This window comes from Oncorhynchus keta, unplaced genomic scaffold, assembly GCF_023373465.1.
Source record: "Oncorhynchus keta strain PuntledgeMale-10-30-2019 unplaced genomic scaffold, Oket_V2 Un_contig_5535_pilon_pilon, whole genome shotgun sequence".
NCBI lineage: Eukaryota > Metazoa > Chordata > Actinopteri > Salmoniformes > Salmonidae > Oncorhynchus > Oncorhynchus keta.
Window position 1 is genome coordinate 38,162 of NW_026288351.1, and position 16,083 is coordinate 54,244.

General features: G+C 40.4%; 1 protein-coding gene across 9 annotated transcripts in view; it reads left to right on the forward strand.

Annotated features, from left to right (window-relative positions):
- Positions 1-9,410, forward strand: part of LOC127905954 (deoxyribonuclease gamma-like) — a 30,840-nt gene extending 21,430 nt beyond the window's left edge. For 4 of the 9 annotated variants that reach the window (XM_052510280.1, XM_052510279.1, XM_052510278.1 and 1 more), the window contains 9 exons: positions 120-205; positions 1,563-1,651; positions 1,755-1,841; positions 1,984-2,096; positions 2,265-2,377; positions 2,578-2,735; positions 2,946-3,042; positions 3,223-3,289; positions 3,506-3,793. In XM_052510280.1, coding sequence (XP_052366240.1) covers positions 125-205; positions 1,563-1,651; positions 1,755-1,841; positions 1,984-2,096; positions 2,265-2,377; positions 2,578-2,735; positions 2,946-3,042; positions 3,223-3,289; positions 3,506-3,525 — 825 coding nt within the window. In that variant the 5' untranslated portion in view covers positions 120-124 and the 3' untranslated portion in view covers positions 3,526-3,793. Of the gene's footprint in view, positions 1-119; positions 206-1,562; positions 1,652-1,754; positions 1,842-1,983; positions 2,097-2,264; positions 2,378-2,577; positions 2,736-2,945; positions 3,043-3,222; positions 3,290-3,505; positions 3,794-9,371 lie in introns of those variants that run through there. The other 5 variants (XM_052510283.1, XM_052510282.1, XM_052510281.1 and 2 more) reach the window with 3 other exon arrangements.
- The last annotated feature ends 6,673 nt before the right edge of the window (positions 9,411-16,083 follow it).

A 16,083-nucleotide genomic window follows, 5' to 3' on the forward strand; every position in this document is an offset into this window, starting at 1 on the left:
TTAAACTTGTTTTGGTTTAGGTAATTACATCCTTTCTCTGTAATCGTTGCTTGTGTGATCAACTAGCAGTTTCTTATAGTTTTACATGGATTGGATTTTATTTTCTCTTTTTCAAACAGCAGTCATGAAGGTTGCATCTTTCAACATCCAGAAATTTGGGAAGCGTAAGCTATCAAACCCAAACACCCTTGCTACCCTTGTGAAGGTACAGTTACAGTTGAAGTCGGAAGTTTACATACACTTAGGTTGGGGTCATTAAAAGTCATTTTTCAACCACTCAACAAATGTCTTGTTAACAAACTATAGTTTTGGCAAGTCGGTTAGGACATCTACTCTGTGCATGACACAAGTAATTTTTCCAACAATTGTTTACAGACAGATTATTTCACTTATAATTCCATGTATCACAATTCCAGTGGGTCAGAAGTTTACATACACTAAGTTGACTATGCCTTTAAACAGCTTGGAAAATGTCAGAAAATGATGTCATTGCTTTAGAAGCTTCTGATTGGCTAATTGACATAATTTGAGTCAATTGGAGGTGTACCTGTGGATGTATTTCAAGGCCTTACCTTCAAACTCAGTGCCTCTTTGCTTGACATCATGGAAAAATCAAAAGAAATCAGTTAAGACCTCAGAAAGAAAATGTAGAACTCCACAAGTCTGGTTCATCCTTGGGAGCAATTTCCAAACACCTGAAGGTACCACAAACAATAGTATGCATGTATAACCACCATGGGACCACGCAGCCATCATACCGCTCAGGAAGGAGACGCGTTCTGTCTCCTAGAGATGAACGTACTTTGGTGCAAAAAGTGTAAATCAATCCCAGAACAACAGCAAATGACCTTGTGAAGATGCTGGAGGAAACAGGTACAAAAGTATATATATCCACAGTAAAACGAGTCCTATATTGACATAGCCTGAAAGGTCACTCAGCAAGAAAGAAGCCACTGCTCCAAAGCTGCCATAAAAAAGGCTAAATTGCTTAAGGACAACAAAGCCCTGACCTCAATCCTATAGCAAATTTGTGGGCAGAACTGAGAAAGCGTGTGCGAGCAAGGAGGCCTACAAACCTGACTCAGTTACACCAGCTCCGTCAGGAGAAATGGAACAAAATTCACCCAACTTATTGTGGGAATCCTGTGGAAGGCTCCCCAAAACAATTGACGCAAGTTAAACAATGTAAAGGCAATGCTACCAAATACTAATTGTGTGTATGTAAACTTCTGGACCCGCTGGGAATGTGATGAAAAAAATAAAAGCTGAAATAAATCATTCTCTCAACTACTATTCTGACATTTCACATTCTTAAAATAAAGTGGTGATCCAAACTGACCTTAGACAGGGAATTTTACTCTGATTAAATGTCAGGAATTGTGAAAAACAGAGTTAAATGTATTTGGCTAAGGTGTATGTAAACTTCCAACTTCAACTGTATATGATTGTATTTGTGATCAGATAAACATTTGTCAAACTATCCTAAAACAAGGATGTTATCCTACATATAAACAGATAAACTAATTAACTTTTTCTCCTTTTCCTTCCTTTCGTCCTATCAGATTGTGTCTCGCTATGACATCATAGTGATTCTGGAGGTGGTGGATAAGAGAGAAACTTCAGTGAAAAAGTTCCTGGAGGAATTAAATATGTAAGTTAAGTGATTTCCCTCATGTGACGCTATAAAATATACAACTGGGGAAACTCCTGGCCCTACATGATAAGTATCACTCATTACAGGTGTGTCATTACAGGGCCAATAAGAAGCAACACTACACTCTGCAAATCAGCTCTCGTCTGGGAAGAGACAGATACAAGGAGCAGTTTATGTTTCTGTACAGGTACAATTCAAACCCACCGTCAACTTTACCCTCATAAACCTCTATTTGATGCTGTTCATTTTTTCACATTGGGATCTGATAAAAACATTTGTTTAATGCAGGAATAATGCTGTTAAATGTGTTGCACTGTTTGTTCTGAAAGGGATGACTTGGTGGACTTGGTTGGTTCCTGGCAATATGACGACAACCAGGTTGGAGATGTGGACGCCTTCGCCAGGGAGCCTTACATTCTCCGCTTCAAATGTCTCAACACTGGTAAGGGGCACAGGAGTGCTAGAATTAAGCATGATCCAGCCATATGGCATTTAATTTAGCAAATAACATGAACGTGACAGACAGGCAGCTGGATATTGCAGCAGAGAATGACAGCCCAATAATAAACAGCTGTAATATATACTTCTCATCTCTTCCTGTGTTTCTCAGTGCTGGAGGACTTGGTACTGATCCCAGTGCACACCAAGCCTGACGATTCAGTGAAGGAGCTGGATGAGCTTTATGATGTCTTCCTGGAAGTGACAAAGAAATGGAAGACTGATGTAAGTTCTGAAATAAGCCATTGACAGAGCTTAACACCTCCCTTGGGTTTAGAAAGTGCACTTGTCACCAAAGACTACATATGAGCCTTTGACAAGTAAAATACAAAACCAGCCACATGGTGATTTCAAGATAACTAAAAACAGTTTCCTTATTCTGGATGAAACGTAACTTTGTTGTTGAATGTTTCTCTCTGTACCAGAACGTTATGATCCTAGGTGACTTCAATGCAGACGGTTCCTACCTTTCTAAAAAGGCCATGAAAGCCATCCGTATCCGCAGTGACAAAAAGTTCCACTGGCTGATTGAAGATGATGTGGATACCACAGCAAACACAGGCAACGATAACACTTATGACAGGTGACGCACTGAGATTTGTGAAATTCATTATTGAATGCCTCATGTATGAAACAGATAATCAATCACCTATGGAGTTTATTTGACATTTCTTTGGTATTGTTTAAAGGTGGTTAAAATGTCATAAGAGCTGTCATAAGAACTATTATAAAACTAGTTTACTTGTGTGTAATATGGAATGACTGCTGACTTCCTTTTCTGATCAACATCTAGGATTGTGATCTATGGGGATGACATGCTTGACGCCGTCGTGCCAAACTCTGCCAAACCATTCAACTTCCAGATCGCTTACGGACTTTCTGAAGAAGATGTAAGTATGCAGGTTACAGACTAATTCCATCCTGGTAGATGGTTTGATTACAATATTATAAGTAGATGAAATGAACATGTTAGTAGCCTACATTGTGACAACCTGTCCTAGAAATACAGTACATGTCAAAGTTGAGCCGTCTGGCTCATGTCTCAAACTCTAACTACTCTGCTGTATTAGGCCCTGAAAGTGAGCGACCATTACCCTGTGGAGGTAGAGCTGAAAAGGAAAACACCAACAGAACAGAGTAAGCAGTATCATTGATCTTTATTCTGAATCTCCCAAACTTTCCTCTTCAAAGAATTTGTCAAAAAGGTGTAAAGACAAAAAAAATGAAACAGCATCATCTTTACAGACAAATCATTCCACACAGACATTCACATATCAATCCATACACAGATGCACATATCACCTGACACAGAAAAAAATATTGTAGATATAACAAAAGAAATCTGATTTTCAGGCTCTGCGACTGGGAAATAGAACCCTGTACATGGACAGGATGGAGGAAGTGAGTGAAGAGGTGATGGAGAAGAAGCCTTATCCAACCAGAGAAGCTGAATTTAGAGATACTGGTGCTGAAGATGCGGATGGTCAAGCTTAGGAACACTTACGTTGATCTGTGATTCAATCTTACCACAATACTAGTCATATTAATATTGTATATCATATTTGTATGTCTAGTATAGCTACTGATCTAATACTGATGTGTATCTTGACAGAATCTCAAATAAAGATGATGGAGTGAAAATCCTGCAGTAGTTTATTATATACAAGACCACATTGGAAATTAAAATTCAAAAGGTCATTTCACAGGGGCTGTGATTCAGCAACATATGAGTGCATGGTCTTCAAATGCCAAATCTCTTCTTTCTAGACTTCTCGATTGTTCCACCAGCTGAAAAAAGGGAAAAATCTAGACATTGATAAAACCATGCTAAATACTGTACCAGTCAAAAGTTTGGACACACCTACTCATTCCAGGGTTTTTATTTATTTTTACTATTTTCTACGTTGTAGAATAATAGTGAAGAAATCACAACTATCCAGTTTTCTGAGTAGTTTGCTGTCCAGTTTGCTGAGTAGTTTGCTGTCCAGTTTTCTGAGTAGTTTGCTGTCCAGTTTTCTGAGTAGTTTGCTGTCCAGTTTGCTGAGTAGTTTGCTGTCCAGTTTGCTGAGTAGTTTGCTGTCCAGTTTGCTGAGTAGTTTGCTGTCCAGTTTGCTGAGTAGTTTGCTGTCCAGTTTGCTGAGTAGTTTGCTGTCCAGTTTGCTGAGTAGTTTGCTGTCCAGTTTGCTGAGTAGTTTGCTGTCCAGTTTTCTGAGTAGTTTGCTGTCCAGTTTTCTGAGTAGTTTGCTGTCCAGTTTGCTGAGTAGTTTGCTGTCCAGTTTGCTGAGTAGTTTGCTGTCCAGTTTGCTGAGTAGTTTGCTGTCCAGTTTGCTGAGTAGTTTGCTGTCCAGTTTGCTGAGTAGTTTTGGAGGCTATTTTATAGATGACATCGGCAAAGTCAAGGATCGGTAGGATGGTTTTATGAAGGTATGTTTGGCAGCATGAGTGAAGGAAGCTTTGTTGCGAAATAGGAAGCCAATTCTAGATTCAATTTTGATTGGAGATGCTTGGAGATTGGAGATGCTTAATGTGAGTCTGGAAGGAGAGTTTACAGTCTAGCCAGACACCTAGGTATTTGTAGTTATCCACGTATTCTAAGTCAGAGCCGTCCAGAGTAATGATGCTGGATGGGCGGGCAGGTGCGGGCAATGATCAGTTGAATAGCATGCATTTAGTTTTATTTGGATTTAAGAGCAGTTGGAGGCCACGGAAGGAAAGTTGTATGGCATTGAAGCTCGTCTGGAGGTTAGTTAACACAGTGTCCAAAGAAGGGCCAGAAGTATACAGAATGGTGTCGTCTGCGTAGAGGTTGATTAGAGAATCACCAGCAGCAAGCGCAACATCATTAATGTATACAGAGAATTGAACCCTGTGGCACCCCCATAGAGACTGCCAGATGTCCGGACAACAGGCCCTCTGATTTGACACACTGAGCTCTATCAGAGAAGTAGTTAGAACCAGGCGAGGCAATCATTTGAGAAACCAAGGCTGTTGAGTCTGCCAATAAGAATGTTGTGATTGACAGAGTCGAAAGCCTTGGCCAGGTCGATGAATACAGCTGCACAGTAAAGTCTCTTATTGATGGCGGTTATGATATTGTTAAGGACCTTGAGCGTAGCTGAGGTGCACCCATGACCAGCTCTGAAACCAGATTGTATAGCGGAGAAGGTACGATGATTCAAAATGGTCAGTAATATGTTTGTTAACTTGTCTTTTGAAGACCTTAGAATGACAGGGTAGGATAGATATAGGTCTGTAGCAGTTTGGGTCTAGAGTGTCTCCCCCTTTGAAGAGGGGGATGACCGCGGCAGCTTTCCAATCTTTAGGAATCTCAGACGATACGAAAGAGAGGATGAACAGGCTAGTAATAGGGGTTGCAACAATTTAGGCAGATAATTTTAGAAAGAGAGGGTCCAGATTGTCTAGCCCGGCTGATTTGTAGGGGTCCAGATTTTGCAGCTCTTTCAGAACATCAGCTATCTGTATATGGGTGAAGGAGAAATGGTGGGGCTTTGGCGGGTTGCTGTGGGAGGGTGCCGGGTGCTGACTGCAAGGGTAGCCAGGTGGAAAGCATGGCCAGCCGTAGAGAAATAATTATTACAATTGTCAATTATAGTGTATTTGTCAGTTGTAACAGTGTTTCCTAGCCTCAGAGCAGTGGGTAGCTGGGAGGAGGTGCTCTTATTCTCCATGGACTTTACAGTGTTTCCTAGCCCCAGAGCAGTGGGCAGCTGGGATGAGGTGCTCTTATACTCCATGGACTTTAGTGTCCAATAACTTTTTTGAGTTTGTACTGCAGGATACAAATTTCTGTTTAAAAAAAGCTAGCCTTAGCTTTCCTTACTGCCTGTGTATATTGGTTCCTAACTTCCCTGAAAAGTTGCATATCACGGGGGCTATTCGATGCTAATGCAGAATGCCACAGGATGTTTTTGTGCTGGTCAAGGTTAGACAGGTCTGGAGTGAATCAAGGACTATATCTATTCCTGGTTCTACATTTTTTGAATGGGGCATGCCTATTTAAGATGGTGAGGAAGCCACTTTTAAAGAATAACCAGGCATCATCTACTGATTGGATGAGGTCAATGTCATTCCAGGATACTCCAGGCCAGGTCAATTAGAAAGGACTGCTCGCAGAAGTGTTTCAGGGAGCGTTTGACAGTGATGAGGGTGGTTGTTTGCTCGCAGACCCATTACGGATGCAGGCAATGAGGCAGTGATCGCTGAGATCTTGGTTGAAAAACAGCAGAGGTGTATTTGGAGGGTGAGTTAGTTAGGATGATATCTATGAGGATGCCCGTGTTTACAGATTTGGGGTTATATCTGGTAGGTTCATTGATAAGTTGTGTGAGATTGAGAGCATCAATCTTAGATTGTAGGATGGCCGGGGTGTTAAGCATGTCCCAGTTTAGGGTCACCTAGCAGCACGAGCTCAGAAGATAGATGGGGGCAATCAAATCACATATGGTGTCCAGGCACAGCTGGGGGCAGAGGGGGTCTATAGCAAAGCTGTAACGGTGAGAGACTTGTTTCTGAAAGGTTAATTTAGAAGAAGAAGCTCAAATTGTTTGGGTACAGACCTGGATAGTAAGACATAACTCTGCAGGTTATCTTTGCAGTAGATTGTAACACCGCCCCTTTGGTAGTTCTATCTTGTCGGAAAATGTTATAGTTAAGAATGGAATTTTCAAGGTTTTGGTGGTCTTCCTAAGCCAGGATTCAGATATGGCTAGGACATCTGATTGGTGGAGTGTGCTAGGGCAGTGAATAAAACAAACTTAGGGAGGAGGCTTCTAATGTTAACATGCATGAAACCAAGGCTTTTATGGTTGCAGAAGTCAACAAATGAGAGAACCTGGGGATGGGAGTGGAGGTAGACACTGCAGGGCCTGGATTAACCTCACATCACCAGAGGAACAGAGGAGGAGTAGGATAAGGGTACGGCTAAAGGCTAACAGAACTGGACGCCTAGTACGTTCAGAACAGAGAGTAAAAGGAGCAGATTTCTGAGCACGGTAGAATATATTCAAGGCATAATTCAAGGCATAATGTACAGACAAAGGTATAGTAGGATGTGAATACAGTGAGGTAAAACCTGTATATAGTCATAATGAAAGAGATATTGTCTCTAGAAATAGCATTTAAACCAGGTGATGTCACTGCGGTGGGAGGTGGAACTAAATTGTTAGCCGAGGCGTGTCGAGCAGTGCTAGAGGCTCTACAGTAAAATAAAACAACAGTTACAAACCAGAACAGCAATCGACATGGCATGGTGACGTTAGGGGGAAAGGCATGCGTAGCCGGGTGATTATACACGCCCAGTGCGTCGCTTCAGGCAGCTAGCTGCACGGGGCTAGCAGGCTAACAGAAAGGCCTTCGAGAGATGACGCCACGGAGGGAAGTCATACAGCTACAGACCAAGTTGAGTCACGAGTCATAGACGCTCAAATCAAGTTGAGTGTCAAGTGTTTTTTATTTTTGCCAAGTCATGTCTCAAGTACAACAATTTGTGACTAAAGTAGTACTCCAGTCCAAGTAATGTGACTCGAGTCCACATCTTTGTTATTTGCCAAATCAAATTGCATTTGGATGGATCTTAATTATAGCTCTCCGGTTTCCCCCTTACCAGTGTTGAGACATTTTAAAGCAGAGAATGCAAGGCTTCCTGGCGAAAAGAAACCCCCTGTTAGTCTAGGTTTAATATAATTCATATGAACAAGTACAAGGCTGCTGCTGTTTGACAGTTTTCATTCTCCCTAGGGGCATGCATTTTTTTCCAGAATTTCTTTAAAACAATGGGACCTGTTTTGAAAATATCTATACAGCTAAGTGGAAGGTAGCCTAGTGATTGTGAGTGTTGGGCCAGTAACCGTAAGGAAAGCAGGCTTTCATCAAGGATCTCTCTGTACGATCTCTCTGTACTGTTCTCCGTTCATCTTTTCTTCAATCTTGACTAATCTCCCAGTCCCTGCCACTGAAAATCATCCCCACAGCATGATGCTGCCACCACCATGCTTCACCGTGGGGATGGTGCCAGGTTTCTGCCAGACGTGATACTTGGCATTCAGGACAGAGTTATTAGTTCATCCGACCAGAGAATCTTTTTTCTCATGGTCTGAGGGTTCTTTAGGTGCCTTTTGGCAAACTCCAAGCGGGCTGTCATGTGCCTTTTACTGAGGAGTGGCTTCCATCTGGCCACTCTACCATAAAGGTCTGATTGGTGGAGTGCTGCAGAGATTGGTTGTCCTTCTGGAAGGTTCTCCCATCTTCACAGAGGAACTCTAGAGCTCTATCAGAGTGACCATCGGGTTCTTGGTCACCTCCCTAACCAAGGCCCATCTCCACCGATTGCCCAGTTTGCCAGCTCTTGGAAAGGTCTTAGTGGTTCCAAACTTATTTTCCATTTAAGAATGATGGAGGCCACTGTGTTCTGGAGACCTTAAATGCTGCAGAATTTTTTGGTATCCTTCTCCAGATCTGTGCCACTAAACAATCCTGTATTGTTTATCCTTCAACCTAATGGCTTGGTTTCTGACATGTACTATCAAACGTGGGACCTTATATAGACAGGTGTGTGCCTTTTCAAATCATGTCCAATCAATTGAATTTACCACAGGTGGACAATCAAGTTGTAGAAACATCAAGGGTGATCAACGCAAACCAGGATGCACCTGAGCTCAATTTAAGTCTCATAAATGGTCTGAATACTTATGTAAGGTGTTTATTTGTAACACACTTGCAAAAAAAAGTCTAACAATCAGTTTGATTCATCATTATGGGTTAGAGGCAAAACATGATCCATTTTAGGATAAGGTTAACGTAACAAAATGTGGGGAACAAATCAAGGGCTCTGAATACTTTCCAAATGCACTAGATGAAATGAACATGCAGTAGCCACATTGACAACCCGTCTATAGAAATACAGTACATGTCAAGTTGAGCCGTCTGGCTCATGTCTCAACCTCTAACTACTCTGCTGTATTAGGTCCCTGAAGGTGAGAGCGACCATTACCCTGTGGAGGTAGAGCTAAAAAGGAAAACACCAACAGAACAGAGCAAGCAGCATCATTGATGTTTATTCTGAATCTCCCAAACTTTCCTCTTAAAGAAAATTGTCAAAACGGGGTATTAAACACAGAACAAAAACAGCAACATCTTTTACAAATATCACCCACACATACACAAAACTACGAGAAAATGCAGAAGTATGACTCATTTTCAGGCTCTGCGACTGGGAAATAGGAACCCTGTACATGGACAGGACGGAGGAAGTGAGTGAAGAGGTGATGGAGAAGACCTTCTTATCCAACTGAGAAGCTGAATTTAGAGAAACTGGTGCTGAAGATGCAGATGGTCAACCTTGGGAAAAGTTACATTGAACTTACCACAATACTAGTCATATTAGTACTGTATGCGTGTTTAGTGTAGCTAATGATCTAATACTGATGTGTTTCTTGACAGAATCTCAATATAGATTGAGTGAAAATACTGCAGTATTTATAGTTTATTTCAGAACTTTCTTGACAAGAACACATTGGAAATTATTCAACAGGGTCATTACATGTTTTTCCTCTTTCTACAATGGACCCAAATGGAAACAAACAATGGGGGGTTAGCAGGAGTTGATTTTGACAGGGCTGCGATTCAGATAACTTCAAAAAATGAGCACATGGTCTTCAAATGTATAATCACTTCTTTCCAGACTTCTTGATTCCTCCACCCAGCTGAAACAAAAGGAAAATCAAGAATGAGAAAACCATGCAAACCATGCAAAATATGCTCAACTTTTCTAGAAAACTTAAGTAGACAGAGGACTACTAAAACAGCTGTGGCAAGCAGAGTACATTGAATGACAGGGCAAGAAAATCCAGAAAGCTAAACACTGCCACCTAGTGACATCAGAATCACTAGAGCTATTCTCCTCAGCTCAGCGTTGGTTTAATCTGTTTTGTAATCTTACCAGATAAGAAGTGGTGACCCAGTACTCTTACATAGTGTGTGGCGATTTGCAGCTACAAATATAAGGCAGGATCAGATGATCATCTCAAGTGTATGTGAGGAATCGGGGTCTGTAGGTTGCATTCAAATTGGGTGATGGGGATCTGCCATCACCTTTTCCAGAGTTGCATTAACTGTCAAGGTAGAGATCAAAAGAAAAACATTTGTAGTCCAGTCAGTTTCAGATAAATAACTATTTCAACTCAGTATTGAAAATATGGGGTTGCCTATTCAGTGTTTCTGCAGTCTTTAAATACATCAGAAACTTTAGTTGTTCAGTATAATCTCTGGCCCAGGGGCGAAGACATCATCTCTGGTTGACGCCAAAATAGAGTGATCAGATTACCAGGCGGGGAGGTATTTACTAAAGCTATCTTCAGTTTCTTAAGCCATTTAAGAAGGCGATCGTCGTTTTCCACCTCATTCGAATAGTTGTTCCAGATAAAAGTATCTAAGTCTTTTTGAAAAGTGAGACAATGACTTCAAATCATCTTATCTATTGATCAGAACATTTGCGTTTAAAGATCTGCCTTTCTTCTGAGATAAGAACCATATCCATCAAGTCGGAAGAATATACGATCAATGTTTCTCGTGGATCAGTGATGTCAGTCTTCTGCACCATTAAGTGATGTCCAAAGACCTTAGAAGAGTAGAAGGCTTCCACCTGGCCCTCACTTCGTCGTTTTTGGAGTTCTATTCACACTTTTTGCAACTAACTATCAGGGCCCAACTTTGTGTTTTTATTGAACAATTAAAGTGATTAAGTAAACTCTGGTGCTCATCAGTATGGCTTGACACTCAATCAGTTACCATCTAAGTCACTCCTCCTGGTTTAAAGTTAAGGCTTATATAGCCCTAGGTCATTATTAATGACTTAAGTGAAACCAGTATGGGCAATAAAGGCAGCTGGGTAATATTGATTCAGTACTGAATCATACCAACAAATTCGAACGTATGGTTTCAACGTCTCAAAGGCGACAGCGTCATTATTGTTTCAGTATACAAATCAATGGTGAAGCGCATCGATTGGCAAAGTTCTTACGGATCTGCTTCTCATAAGTGTTACAGTCTCATTTCGTCAAAGTCTCTCAAGACAGTATTCTGGGTTTTATGCACCCAGCTCAATGTAAACAGTTCAAGTACTAATGGAAAAAAAGTTAAGGAAGGAGGGAAGGATCTTGATGAAGAAGTGTACTAAACTCTTCAACGATCTGTATCACACCCAAAAATAAACTTCTTCTTCTTTGCCCTGGTTTATTGGCGAGCATTAACGCAGTAAAGGACAATTATTATCATTCCCATCACAAGCCTGGGACAGGACGTTCCAGCAGGAAGAAGATCGGTATAAAGTAAATCGAAATGTGTCCTGATGTGAAAAACAATTAACAGGTATCGTCAAGGTTTAGACATAATTATTCATTCAGGGTTGTTCTTTTTTTTTACTATTTTTTACTTTTATAATAATAGTGAAGACATAAAACGATGAAATAGCACATATGGAATGTAGTAACCAAAAGTGTTAAACAAATCTATATATCTTTATATTGAGATTCTTAAAAGTAGCCACCATTTGCCTTGATGACAGCTTTTCAAACTCTTTGCATTCTCAGCCTTTTGAAATGCATTTCAATTAACAGGTGTGCCTTGTTAAAAGTACATTCATGGAATTATTTCCTTCTAAATATTAAGTTATGTTGTGACAAGGTAAGGGTGGTGAAATACAAAGTCCATATTATGGCAAGAACAGCACAAATAAGCAAAGAGAAATGACTGATCCATCATTACTTTAAACATGAAGGTCAGTTAGATCAGTCAGAACTTTGAAAGTTTGTTCAAGTGCAGTTGCAAAAACCATCAAGCACTATGATGAAACTGGTTCTCATGAGGAACGCCACAGGAAAGGAAGACCACAGCTACCTCTGCTGCTGAGGATAATTCATTAGAGTTAACTGCACCTCAGAATTTCCAGTCCAAATAAATAAAGTAACAGACACACCTCCAACATCAACTGTTCAGAGGAGACTGAGTGAATCAGGCCTTCATGGTCGAATTGCTGCAAAGAAACCACTTCTAAAGGACACCAATAATAAGAAGAACTTGCTTGGGCCAAGAAACACGAGCAATGGACGTTAGACCGGTGGAAATCTGTCCTTTGGTCTGGTGAGTCCAAATTTGAGATTTTGGGGTTCAAGATGGAGAATAGGTGAACAGATGATCTCTGCATGTGTGGAGGAGAGGTGCAGGTGGGGAGGGTGCTTTGCTGGTGACACTGTCTGTGATTTATTTATAATTCAAAGCACAATTAACCAGCATGGCTACCACAGCATTCTGCAGCGACCATCCCATCTGGTTTACACTTAGTGGGACTATCATTTGTTGTTCAACAGGACACGACCCAACACAGCTCCAGGTTGTGTAATGGCTATTTGACCAAGAAGGAGAGTGATGGAGTGGCTGCTTTGAGATGAGTGCCTTGCAATCTTCGACCTCATTTGATGGTTGAGTGATTGGGATCAAGTGAAGGGAAAAGCTGACCAAGCATCTCAGCATATTGAGATTGTTGGAAATTGCATTCGTTTTCAGGTATTCTGGTTTGAGGAAAAATTCTAGTTTGCTAAATGTAATCCGTAAATTGTTGCTGTTTGAGATCTTGTCAGTAATATAAAATATATTGATTTATTTCTGAATTTTTTGGTTTACTCTGTATAGGTTTGGGTATCTTAATTTTTGTTTATTAGTTTTGATAGTTGTCTTGTATAATTCATAGTTTGGTTGATGTTTCTTACTGTATTGAGCTAAATGTTTGAAAATAAAGAAAAGTCTTGAATGATTATGGTAGTTTATGAAATTGTTACTTGTTTTGTAGCATTTGTATTTATATGTATATTTTTATATATATATATATATAATATGTATATATATATATTATATATATATATATATATATATATATATCTACTGAAAAAATATGTGCCAACATTTAGCAATTTCAAAGCTTTTACTGAGTTACAGTTCATAGAAGGAAATCATTCAATTTAAATTCATTCATTAGGCCTAATCTATTGATTTCACCTGACTGTCACCTACTTCTCCGGTCACCAAATAAGTGAGAATGTTTGTATGGATGTTTGTATGGGGTCAATGTGTCAAATTTGTTTAAAAAAAATGTAATTGCTAATTTGCTACCTAAGGCTTATTTGATTTTATAGAAGTTTCATGATAGTTAGTTAGGTTGTTATAATTGCACTGATATAAGTGGAGTCACATGGCATTTCAGAAAAAATTAGTTTGCATTCATCGGTTAATCTTCGTCAAGTCGCTCAGCTATCTCAGAGTTCTGATGTGGAGCGATTTATTCAATGCGTTAAACATCTAAACGTAGTGAGCACTTGCCAAGTTCAGATCGTAAGCGCGAGTGTCAGATGCAAACTGATCAACAAAAATGTAAATTCAATTGTGCCAGCACGGTGCTTTGGGTTCTACCACAAGAAAAATGGTTCTTGCGGTAGCCTCAAGCGCGAACTCTTGTGAAGTGTAAATCAGTCAATGAGTTCATCTCATGGGAGGATCTGGGAATGAAAACATCTGGAAGATTACAGCATAGGTGCACCAAGACTGTGTGGCAGTCTGAGTGGATTGCCATCAACTCAAAACTCAACAGCAGAAGCGGCTGCGGTGTACCTCTGAACACTCTTAGGAAGGCGGAAGTATCATGGTCCCACCCAGCAGCAAGTATCTCGTTTGTTCATTCCCAGCTTTGCTCTAGCCTCTGCAGTGGGATTACGTTGTAACTCTTGTGTTTATCAGTTATGGCTAATATGGGATCAGATGAATCTTTGTGTTGCTCCAGTTCTTCAGCCCAGATCATTAAAACCGAGATGTAGACTATAAATGGTACGGGCCTTTCTTCTACCGAAAAGCCGTCGCGCCTGACTGAACTCGCTAATCTGCAATGAATCTCGTCTTTGCATTTCAGGTTAGCAAAGGTTGATAACGAAGATCATCTCTTCTTTTTGGGTCTGGTTTGTGTATGACCACTATGCGCGTCATCATGAATCTTGTATTTTCATGAAACGTAAAGAATTCACGGTTTTTCAAACTTTAGCATCATAAAATCAGCTCATTTTAAGTTCGCGTTGGTTCTCGAGGTTGCAGGGGCAAAATCTGTCCAGGAAGAAAAAGAATCAGGTGATTGCTAAAAGTAAAATCGTATCGTAAGCCACTGCCATATAGCTCGTCATACGGTGATAATAATAATAGCATGAATTCATGAAAAGGTGAAGTCCTAGCTATATCTATCTCGTTGGCCTGTTGTTCGCATGTTTATTTACTCTCTCATTGGCTAGAATGGTCCACCTGATCTGGTCTCTTCCCCATGTAACCCCATCAGAGAGGAAGGGCCCAACTCGATGGGAAATCTGTCTCCTCCAGCAGGTGGCTATTTTCGTTTGTTTCGCTCACCAAGCATGGTTTTTCAAACGGAGGTCAATGAGAGAGTGACGAATTTGGTCAACCAAAATGAATGGATTATTGCTATGTGAGGTTTATTTGATCGAATATAAGTTAATGCTGTAATTATTTATGACTGTGCTGATATCATTAGGACACGTAACATTCAGAAGCTTTGAGAAAACAACACTTTATATTGGAGTTGTCTCGAGATTGCAATGCATACTCATAAATAGGGCTCCCGAGTGGCATGGCAGTCTAAAGCACTGCATCTCTCAGTGCAAGAAACTCACCACAGACACCCTGGTTCGATACAAAGCTGTATTACAACCTGGGCGTGTTGATTCAGTTTGGCTTACTCATTCAAATGCGTCCGTCTCAGGTTTGGCTAAGTGGTGATAGTCATCGTGAGTTGAGGTGTTCTTAACTGACTTACCTGTGGTTAAGAGTGTGCCACGAGCACTGAGTATCAGCGCATATCGAGATATTCAAGAATATAATAAAATGGGGTTCGCCACTAATCCAAAGAAAGAATAGGCAGGAGCTAGATGAACGTTTTGTGGACAACGAATAACACTGTTAGGGCAGAGACGTGTATCTTATCTGATTAACCATAATCGTTGCCCGTATTTGAGAACGCGTATTTTCTTTATCCGGAAAACCCGATCACTTGACTATCTTGGCAATATATTAGACAATCGTTGTTTCTAATCGCGCTGTTAGGACCTTACTTCCCTCTAAACCGGATGCAGAATGTTTGTGATGTGCCTGATCATAAACATTTTATGATAAAATTACTCTCACGTTTTGTAGCGGATAATTTGCTAATTTACTTGAAGACAACCGGTACGTGATTATTCTTATTATGTACAAAAAAAAAATAAAAATAAATCAGAGAGCAGTAGCCAGGATGAAAACATGATGTATTTAGCCCTGGGTTACCTAAAGCAAGTTTGAAAACTCAGCTGCTAGCTAGGTAGCTACGCTGGCTAAGGCCGCTATCTATGGTAATTCATTGGGCGTCTAAACCACTGCATCATGGATGACATCCAAAATGGCCATAGATTTTAATGAATCCATTATCACCAGCGTTGTAGAGGTCAACAGAACTGTTGCAGTTACTTTAAACTAAGAATGTATATCATGTGATGAATAGCCAACATATTTGAAGCAGAGATGATAGAAGTTTATTCAGAGAAATTTAAATACAGCTACTTTCAGGCTGTGGCGCACTGAAATTCCACACTCTTCTCACTGAACGCGTGGTGTTTATGTTCTATCTGTATTCCCTCCAGCGGGCGGACAGATGATCACTCATGGACAACTGATCTCTTGCTGACAATAAGCTAAAGCATGTCTTTATTCAGCTGATGCATTCATTTTCCTGGAAAAATTTCTTCACCGTCTTGGTTCTTTTTTCTTACGTAGTGATCCTGATTGGTATGGCAAACTTTCAACATTTGAAAGTTGTTGTACAAATAAGCAGT